Here is a 10,235-nt window from a genome sequence, read left to right as displayed (position 1 = left end):
TTAACTATTGGAAAGTGGGCCAGTGATTTTTTTTTCTCCTGCCTCCATTTATTTTTTAACGATAGCTTCAGAAAACTGAGATTTAAGCTAATGATCAGTATTTTCTATTAATATTTGTATTTCCCTATCTTGATCATATTCATTCAAAAAGTTGCACATTCCCCCCTCCCAAACTCATCCACATTTGTTATTTTATCACTATTCACTGGAATGTTCTCAAACTGACTTGTTATCAATTTATAATGTTCTACTTTAACATACGTGCATATCAATCTACCTGATACCAAGTCTAATTTTTGACATATATTTTAGCTTTTTCATAATTATACATTTTATCTGTTGAAGATCATCAAACCACCTTCTTCCAGGTCTATTATGTCATTCCCTTTTTATCTAACTAGATAAATAGAAACACTATAACCTAAACATAAATGAAGTCCTATATACTGTTTTCTTATGCCCTTTCTTTCCCCTTTAATCATTCTCACAGAATCCTGTTTTTCTCCTTCACTGATGTCATAAACATATATTAATTCTAAAGCATCTAGTCAACCAATGGGAAGAAAAAGATAAACAGGCTAGCTGATGAATGGGATACTTATTTGGCTGGAATGGAGCTGTATAGTTAGTAGACAAGTTGGTTAGTTAGCCAGCTCTTTGAAGTTCATCTTGGAGCCTCTGAAATGTCTGGTGAGACTAGGACCAAAGGAGCAGAAAATTGTCCAGTTATACACTCACGGCAGCAGAGGCCACAGAGATGCCGTAATGAAAGGGCCCAACATGCAGAGGAATTGCGGAAGCGTAGAGCCAAGAAAAATGAGGGAGACCCAGATATTGTAAAATCACCCAGTGACCATAAGGAATACAGGTAATTATGGGCTGACAGTAGGAATGGACAAGAAACTTGTTTTCTTCCAGAGCAGCACCAGCATCATTATCATTGTTACCTTCCAAGACCATTGCACATGTGACTAGTATCACTTTGGAGTGAGTGGGATTGAAAGTTTCAGTAATTGTTACTATTAATAATTGTTCATTGTGCAGTTAGCCAAATGTTCAGATTATTTTATCCACCTATCAAGTTCTTCCCAAGGACCTGAGATAGGCAGATGTGGATGTTTTATGGTGTTAGAGGTATTGTCATGCCATCAGTCTGGTGTTGGTTCTTAGGCACCACATAAATAGATTGTCTTCAGGATTTCTTTTAATTGGAAAATGTTTTTTAAACAATAAGAAATAGATATAAGATTGATAATTAAAGTAATAATAATTTCCTTGACCAATTTATCTGTAGGCTGATACATAATAATTAATATGAACTATCTCTTCTTCCACTTTTGTAGCCCAGGTATGAAAAATAAGAAAGCCAGAAGGGATTGACTTAATTTTCTATTGTTCTTTAAGGCAAAATGCTTAAAAGAGTACAAATGAAAGAGCCTGCTTCTTTTGGAAAGAAATTCTGGAATACAAGACATTTTGTCTGGCAAAACTCACCACTCAAAAGATATTTATTCACAACATCCAATTCAACATCCATCTTCTCTGTACAGACCTGAAAAATGGGTATTGTGTGAGCCCCTTGATATAACAGAGAGTTTTTACTAATTCACCATAATATATATTTCAAAATACTTTGCAGGGGTTATGAGAATAGCTGCCAAGAAAAATGCCTGTTTATACTGCACATACACATAAAACACCTCTGTCATTATTTTTACAGGCATATCAAATTAAAAAATGGCATGAATGTGTTGTTGATTTCTGACTGGACAATTGATGATTGCACTTCTTCTGATGAATCAGACACTGAACTAGAAGATTTCCTAATATCTTCTGGAACAGATGAGGAAGAAGTTCTTGCTACAAAAATTCAGGGAGCTGAGAGAAATGATAGGAATATCAAAGAATCTGAGGATGGATCTCTGGATGGTGAAGTTGGAAGTGAAGGAAGTTATGATTTTGGTAGTGATGGTATTGTTGAAGGTGATCCTGAAGTGAGGGAAGACCACGGTGACCTTGAAATATATGAAGAATTAGTGAAACAAGAAGATGAAAATAAAATGGGCAGTACAGAAAAGCAGGTATGTTATAAAATAACTTAGCTACTTGTTAATTGGCAAAGCGTAGTATTAAATAAAATAGACAAGTAATGACTGCTGAGTTTAGAAAACATTAAAATTTAGAACATTATTGAAAAAGTAACTGGTTATTACACTCATAGCTGCCGTAATGTCCCCATAGTCACAGGGTCAAGATTCAGATGCTTTGCAACCAGAAGCCATTTTATGATTGTCGCAGTGTCCTGCAATCACAAGATATCCATTTGGGTGCTTCACAGCTAACATCTGACAAGCAGAGTCAATGGAGAAACCAGCAGTGAAACTGCAAATCTTGGTCATGTAATATCTCACTTAATGACTGTGGGGAAAAGTGACATTGTAAGTCCAGCATAGTCACTTGATGTCTCACTTAATGAACTTAGCAATGGAGTTGCCAGTCCTCATTATGGTCATTAAGCAAGGACTATCTGTAAATCCATTTCCACATCAGGATGAGCACTATTGTTGAGACAGTAGCATGAATTAATTGTGTTATAGCACATCGAGAGATGTGTTATTTCTTAGCCAGTAGGTACACCCTGTTTGTGTCAAAGTTAACACATTCTGAACACCAAGGGTTCACATGGCAGTGATGTTACATCGACTCTTAAAAAGTGACTATTTGCTGCTTGCTCAAACAAGTGTAAAAGAAATATATGTGTTAAGCCCTGGGTAAACTTAATACATCTATTTTTTTTAGAACTGAATTTTTTGAAAAGAATCAAGGTTCTGGGTGGGGGAATTCTGAAGCTTTGATGACTTCAAAAATGGCTTTGGAGAGTACAGCTGCAACTCATGGGCCAGAGGTGGAAATGCTCCTGTCAAAATGAATAAAATGATAATGAGCATTCTTAAGGTACAACTTTTGTCTGAAATATTTTTTTAAAAAAACAGCTAAGATATTATTTTACTACAGAGCAAGAAGAAAATGGGATTATTTGAAGCAGCCTGAATTGCAGGATTTGAAGACCTTATTTTGTCGTGTATTTTCCTTATTTTTCCTTATTTTCCTGCAAGGAAAATTTAAGAGTGAAACATAAATAACAATATCTGTGTCTGCTTGCTTTCTTAGGGACAGGCTTGCAGTTGGGAATGGAGCAGAATTTTGACAGAAGTAGGATTCTTTTCATACTGGAAAAACGCTGTATACTTTGACTTTGTCTTGTAATGACTTCTCACTGTTTCTCCTTTATATTTTGATTGCAGGCTGCAGCAGCCCTTGCTGTTGGTGTTGGGAGTTTCTGTGACCCTGATGATTTACCTGGATTGGCTCATTTTTTGGAGCATAGTATGTAAAATCTAAAGCCTATCTACCAAACAATTAACAAAGAGACAGAAAGAAAGCTGTTCTATCTCTTGCTGTGGAATGTGCAGCTTTCTATATGTTGACATCCTCAGTCCTATTTAAATACTTTCTTTTACAGGCCTAAAGCTGTTCTTAGTTTTCTTTTAAAATCGGTCAAACTGTGCTTTAAAAAAAAGTAATGGGAAGCAATAAAAAATAAACAAGGCAGATAAATCAATACCTTTCCATAAGTCTACTTACATTCATAAGTCCCAAAGGTGCTTTTTCAAGAGGCAACTGGACTTCCTTTGTTTTTCCTTGAAGATGTTTTGCTTCTCATCCAAGAAGCTTCTTTAGAACTTCAGAAACAGATGTTTCTTGGATGAGAAGTGAAATGCCTTCAAGGAAAAACAAAAAAGTCCAGTTGCCTCTTGAAAAAGCACCTTTGGGACAACCATGACCTGAATGATTGAGAATCGCCATAGACATTTACATTCACAAGAAGTTCCAGAGAAAGGAAGAAAGACAAAACTGGATGTGAAAGTGAAGTACTTCCCAAATCCCAACCTAGTTGAACTATTGGTAGTGGATAAGTATGATAATCTGTCCCTCTTTTAAATGCTCCAACAGAGGCCAAGAATAACACAATGCTGTGGGAAATTGATATTGTGGTGCTCTTTGAGCTTGGATACTTTCTTGCAGATGTTAAGGCACATAGAGATAAACAACATTTGCACACTATTCAAAACAGACAATAAAGAAGCTAAAAAGGATTTTAAAAAACACCTCTTTGCCAGCAATCAACACCCAGATAAACAGGAACTAAGCTAGTCAACAATTAAGCAGTAGACAGTAACCTAATCAAGGAACTACCAAGGAGAAAACAACACCCCCACCAACACTGACAGAGCAAGTTACTGTACATAAACAGAGGGTGAACCCCAACTCCCTTCTAGAACTGAAGATGATACCTAATCAGGTAATGAAATATCTGCAAGAAACCAACTAAGCTCAGAGAGCAGCAAGGACTCCACAGGTCAACCCTGAACTACGTACATTGTCTTCTATTGGAAATTGATACTGTTAGAAACTGAAAACCACATGAACACTTTCCAATATACAGTAGCCAGTGCCATAAGTTAGCCAGTGGCATGGGGCACAGACAGGTAGGAGGTCCAAAAGAGTCTGAAGAATATCAGCTGTTCAGACCTGGTTAATCCCATTTCAGTGTGATCATTACAGCCACATAGGTATATAGCCACTAGTTCACCTACTGAGCAGAGCCTTTTCAGGAACTACCCCATTGTTCTAGAATCACTTTCTATTTTTTTAACCTGGCACATTTAACTGTTGCAGCCCTAATGAAGCATTTCTCTCCCACTCCCTTGTAGATAGAGCCATTGACATGAGTGATAATATACTGAAATCCTTGCCTGCATCTGATCACTGCCAATTATCTGACTGCTTTCTTCTAGTGGTATTTATGGGTAGCCAGAAATATCCAGATGAAAATGGATTTGATACATTCTTGAAGAAGCATGGAGGGTCAGATAATGCCTCAACAGATACAGAACGAACTATTTTCCAGTTTGATATCCAAAAGAAATATTTTAAAGAAGCTCTTGACAGGTAACTTAGGAGTACAAAATAAGCTAAAAGATTAAGATCCATCAGTAGAATGACTGGGTAGTTATAGCAATTTGAAGAGTACAGTCACTCTATATCTTATATGTACTAAATTAGTGCTTCCCAGACTTTTTCTTTATTACCTCAAATTGCTTATTAGAAAACCTTACCAGACTTTGAGGACTGCTTGTAAGCCCCTTCCTTCAACACAGTCATAACTTCACATTGTCACTGAATTAAATTCATAACTTGAGGATTATTTGTGTTATAAAATATCAGTGAATGATCTTTATCGCATTTCTAAGAAACTATCATTAGTGATGTGATTGATTTTCATCTTAATAGATTTTTTTTGTAGATTTTTGAATATATTTTAGAATACATGGACATCTTTAAGTCAATTTAGATATCCCTGTTGGGATATTTTGTGATATTGGTTTAGTGGGTTTGTGTGTGACTACCCAGAAAAAAAACTTTTATCCAATTTGGGGTAATTTATCCAGGTATGGGAAGCACTGTTCTAAATTAACCATAAATATTCATAAATATCATTTATTGCAGATCATCAAGCAGTAATTAATTTGTGTGTTCTTCTTAAGAATTGGGTCACCAGAAGTCTTGCAGCTGTTATTGAGTCCAGATCCCATTATTCTTTACTTTTGGCCATATAGACTTTTATTGCTGGAAGAAATTTTTGCAAAATTTGAAAAATTCCTTCTAATTGAAGGAAATCTCAGAGGTAGAACAGAACAGAAGAACAGACATCAAAGATTAATTGGCTTATTAGGGCTCCGATTATCATGCTCTAGTGCAGTGGTTCTCAACCTGTGGGTCGGGACCCCATTTGGGGTCGAACGACCATTTCACGGGGGTCGCCAAACAAGGCTGTCCGCCATTTTTCCCCCTTTTCTTTGGCCACGCCCCTGGCACCCGGTGATGTATAAGTGGTTGGGGGTCACCACAACATGGGGAGCTGTATTATGGGGTCGCGGCATTAGAAAGGTTGAGAACCACTGCTCTAGTGCCAAAGGTAAATTGCCCCTTGTGCATAATTCTAATTTATTGAAAGCATGATGGATAGCAGAAAGACCATTTTGATTTCTAAAGCTCTGAGGGATAAAATCATAATATGCATTAGAGGTGTGCCAAACAGTTAGCATTTTGAATTCAAACATTATTTTGAGCTCGAAATAGTGGCTATAAGCTCAAAGCAGCTTGTTCTAACCATAGTGAAGTGTACAAGCCAGCCTAATACTGTTTCAAATGCAAAATAATTCTGCTCTGAGCTTGAAATATTTCTACAAAGTTCCAAATCCTTTTAGAAACCTTCTAGTTAGGCTAGGCAGCAGTTTTAGCTCAACATTAATCATTGGAGCTTTAAATGTTTCTAATATGAATGTAATTCCTGCATGCATTTAAAATACATGTTCTGTTTAGTCCTTTCCTGGTGGCAGGTTTAGCTTACTCTTAGCCTAGCTTTTTTCTTTTGCCAGTTTTTATGTTATCTTTAAGTCAGCCTCACTCCTCAAATTCTCTTTATTTTTATGAAGCTCAGCAGATGTTACTGAGGGTTTGGGAGAGGTCAAGGGAAGTCAAACCCTCTGTAATTGAAAGACCAGTTGACCGATCTTTCTAATCTGAAAGATTATAGGATCTCTAATTATATGTGATTAGAGATCCTATAATCAAGATATTTTAGGATCTTTTAGGATCTTGAAATTTGGGAAGTCATGGAAAATCCAAGCTGTCAGAGACGTAATTCTACAATAAAATAGAGTTTTTGTGTGTGAGTATATGCTTGTGCATTCCCTCTAAGTAATTAAAATGAAATAAACCTACACCTTGCCTAGGTGTAATAAAAAAATGAAAGCAAATAAATGAAAATCCATTTTTCATCAAAATGAATGCTTGGTTAAAAAAATCAAATTTTGTTTTGCCATAACATTAGTTCATAAGCGTATTTATGAAAACAGATCATTATTATTCCATACATTTCAAGGCTTAATAGCAAACACCTGTATTTCTCTTCTACTTTATTTATAGATGGGCACAGTTCTTCATTCATCCTCTGATGATTAAAGATGCTATTGACCGTGAAGTTGAAGCTGTGGATAGTGGTAAAACTAATGGATGGGTTGTTCACTGCTTATAGTTTTTCAGTTCTTAGACGGTGGGAAACTACCTCACTTCATTTTTTGACATATTCGTGTTTGTGAAATTTGGATGGCCTGTCTCACAACCATTTTATAAAAAAAATATTTTCAATTCAAAGGTTTAAGCACATTTAAAACCTTTAAAATCAGTTGCATTACATGTACTTTGCACTTGATTGCTGACAATACCTTTTAGGAGTTCTATTCTCCAAACATCCTAATCTTGACAAATAACTGCAATCCTGATGGTATCTTGCAGGAAATATGTTGAATTCAGTGGAGATTAATGCAGCGTAAATGTTCATACAGTACTGACAATCAGTTTAGTGTGATGGTTAAGACACCAGACTAGAAACCAGGAGCTATGAGTTCTATTAAGGCCCTAGGCACAAAGCCAGCTGGGTGACTTTGGGCCAGTCACTCTCTTTCAACCCTAGGAAAAAGGCAGTAGCAAATCACATCTTGCCAAGAAAGCTGCAGGGACTTATCCATTTAGCTGCCCAAAGTCTTCAATACTGACTTGACGGGACCAAAAAAAATGAAAAAAAAAAAAAAGCATTATTCTCTGTGTTGTTAGGGTTACACAAGCCTAGTTGTTCAACTACAACATTACACAACTTCTTGAAACTTCCTTTATCTCAGTTTAAGATCTAACACCAAATGATTTTAAAAAAACAAAACAAAAAAAAAACCTGTCCTGGTGGAAGTTATTCTCTCTAAATTCTCTGCCTTCACCTATGAAACAGAAAGGAAAGCAATCTCTATTTTATATTATTACTTTATATTATTGCTACCAGTAAATAAACTTCCTGGAAGATAAACCCCTTTGACCAAATGAAGATATGTAGCTAGGTATGCACAGGATTAAGACGGAAGGTAGCAAAGAACAAAGGAAGATGTGAACCAGCATAAACTCTGGTGCTCTCATCAGGGACTTCATGATGAAACTGGCCACTTTTTATCTCTCAATCTGCAGTTCTGGATGAACATTCCTTGGCCTATGGAGTTCTAGATTGGGTTTTGGGCTCCAGTTATTGATACACCCTTATAGCAGTGAAAAATGCTAAGGCACAGAAATAAATGCTGATAAGGAGATACCCCAAAGGAAGCTTATTGTATGTTTCCATCAGAAGAAGAACCAGTGTAATCAAGGACTTCTCTCTCTTCCCACCAATATGTATGTCATGGTTATATGGTAATTTGTGCCTTGAAAGAGAACATCTATTTATCCTATTTTAATTGAGATTCTGGCTCTGTTATGATTGAAAAATAGGCAGAGCTGCTAGGAATACTCATTCTCCAAAGTACTAGTAATCTCTGATGGAGCCTATGATATTTCTGCAACAAAACCACAAATCCAGTTGCATGTGTCAAATGAGTATGACACTTTTCATTGCTGCTTCATGTATGTGTGCATTATGCTCTTTGCCTTGTCCAAATGATCATATCACTGGAATTCTTTTCTTAAGTTCTTATGCCTAATGTGTACTTTAAAATAAACAGAATATCAGATTGCAAAACCCTCTGATGCTAACAGAAGAGAACTCCTGCTTGGAAGTCTTGCAAAACCAGGACATCCTATGAGAAAATTCTTTTGGGGTAAGTAAAGTATACTGAGATACAAGCAGATGGGCTTTAATGGAGCTTGTATTTGATGGTAACTTTATATAATATAAAGTATTTTCTCTACTTTCAAAAGTTGTGGATATGCTATTCTTCAAAAAAGCTTCAGGACAGAGGCTTTGTATGCCTCAGTGATCTTGTGTCCTTCAAGATATGGATAAATCTGATGAGGTATATGATAGTCTTGTAGAAACATATATCCTTCTTAATCCAAATAGATTATCTCTACATTAATCAGGTCAATATATTCATCTTACATTAATTCACAGAAGGTAAGCCTACTTTTAGCCCTCTTTTAGCTTTTGAGTCATTTAGCTTTTGAATAAGGAGCAACCCATATACATGAAGTGCTGGACTTAAGATATAGTTTTGCCTCTGACTCTTATAGGCTTATAAAGATGGCAATCCCCAAAATTATGATAAATCTTGAAGTACTAATTAACATCAGGAAAATTGATTGTAGATAAGATAGAGATAAATAGGATAATCTTTATTGTCATTTTTTTACTGTGGGTACAATAGCACACATCAAAAATGAAAATTAGTTGCCTGATTGTCTAGAATAATTCTAAGTTTATTGTATCATGATGTGACAAACTCAGATATTATTCTTAAAGCATATTTCCTATCTTTAATTGTAAAACCTGGCTAATTATGGCTTCTTCAAATAATCATGATTAACAAATTGTTATAGAGTAGTCATAGAGTAGTCAAGGTATTTAATTACAGGTTCTTAAAAGTGTTTGCTTGACATTCAATTGTCATCTGGTGTAAGTTAAAATAATGGAAGAAAAGGCCATGCTTTAGTTTCATGATGCAACACATCCTCTTTTTGCAGAAGTCACCAAGTTCAATCCCAGCATCTGCATGACTGAAACTAAGCTAAAAGTCTCTATCATTAAGTGTAGGACAAAATCAATCAATTGTTTGATTTTGGGACACTTTCCTTTTTTATAGTAATTTTATTAAAAAATTACATTTAAAAAGGTGAAAACTAATAAAAGCAAAAAAGAATAAAAAGAAAAAATAGTGCAGGAAAGAAAAAAGAAAATAGGAAAGAAATTCAAAATAAGAATATAGCAAAGAAAAAGAACACACACACACACGCACACACACACACTGTTGAGTCCGTGGCGGGAAAATAGACACGAGAAGCAGCTGGAGTTCTCAGTTTCTTTTATTCAGTGTTCAGCTTACAGGAAGATGGCTTCAGCCTCGCCCAAACGCCTCACAGCCTCTTATATAGGCAACTCCCGGGTAAATGGGTTACTTTTCCCGCGCCAGCACCCGCGCATGCGCACGGCGCTGGCGACAGCCTGTCTGGTCCCGGGCAGCTTTGCACCTGCCCGGGACTGCCTGCAAACGCCCGAGCCGTTTGCAAGGCTCGGGACATAACACCCCTTTCCCCCGGGCTAAAACTACTACCAACATACAACATTTATTTTATAC

The 10,235-nt window shown here is 36.3% G+C and overlaps 1 protein-coding gene across 1 annotated transcript in view; it reads left to right on the top strand.

The window, feature by feature from the left end:
- Positions 1-612: 612 nt before the first annotated feature.
- Positions 613-10,235, top strand: part of LOC120301496 (nardilysin-like) — a 52,088-nt gene continuing 42,465 nt past the window's right edge. The window contains exons 1-6 of the mRNA XM_039328879.1: positions 613-868; positions 1,721-2,081; positions 3,306-3,387; positions 4,860-5,013; positions 7,054-7,127; positions 8,667-8,762. Of these exons, the coding sequence (XP_039184813.1) occupies positions 684-868; positions 1,721-2,081; positions 3,306-3,387; positions 4,860-5,013; positions 7,054-7,127; positions 8,667-8,762 (952 nt within the window). The 5' untranslated portion in view covers positions 613-683. The remainder of the gene's footprint in view (positions 869-1,720; positions 2,082-3,305; positions 3,388-4,859; positions 5,014-7,053; positions 7,128-8,666; positions 8,763-10,235) is intronic.

Source organism: Crotalus tigris, unplaced genomic scaffold (genome assembly GCF_016545835.1).
Source record: "Crotalus tigris isolate CLP2741 ecotype Arizona unplaced genomic scaffold, ASM1654583v1 scf7180000024384.25900115:4084858, whole genome shotgun sequence".
Lineage (NCBI taxonomy): Eukaryota > Metazoa > Chordata > Lepidosauria > Squamata > Viperidae > Crotalus > Crotalus tigris.
This window is presented reverse-complemented; position numbering and strand designations above follow the sequence as displayed.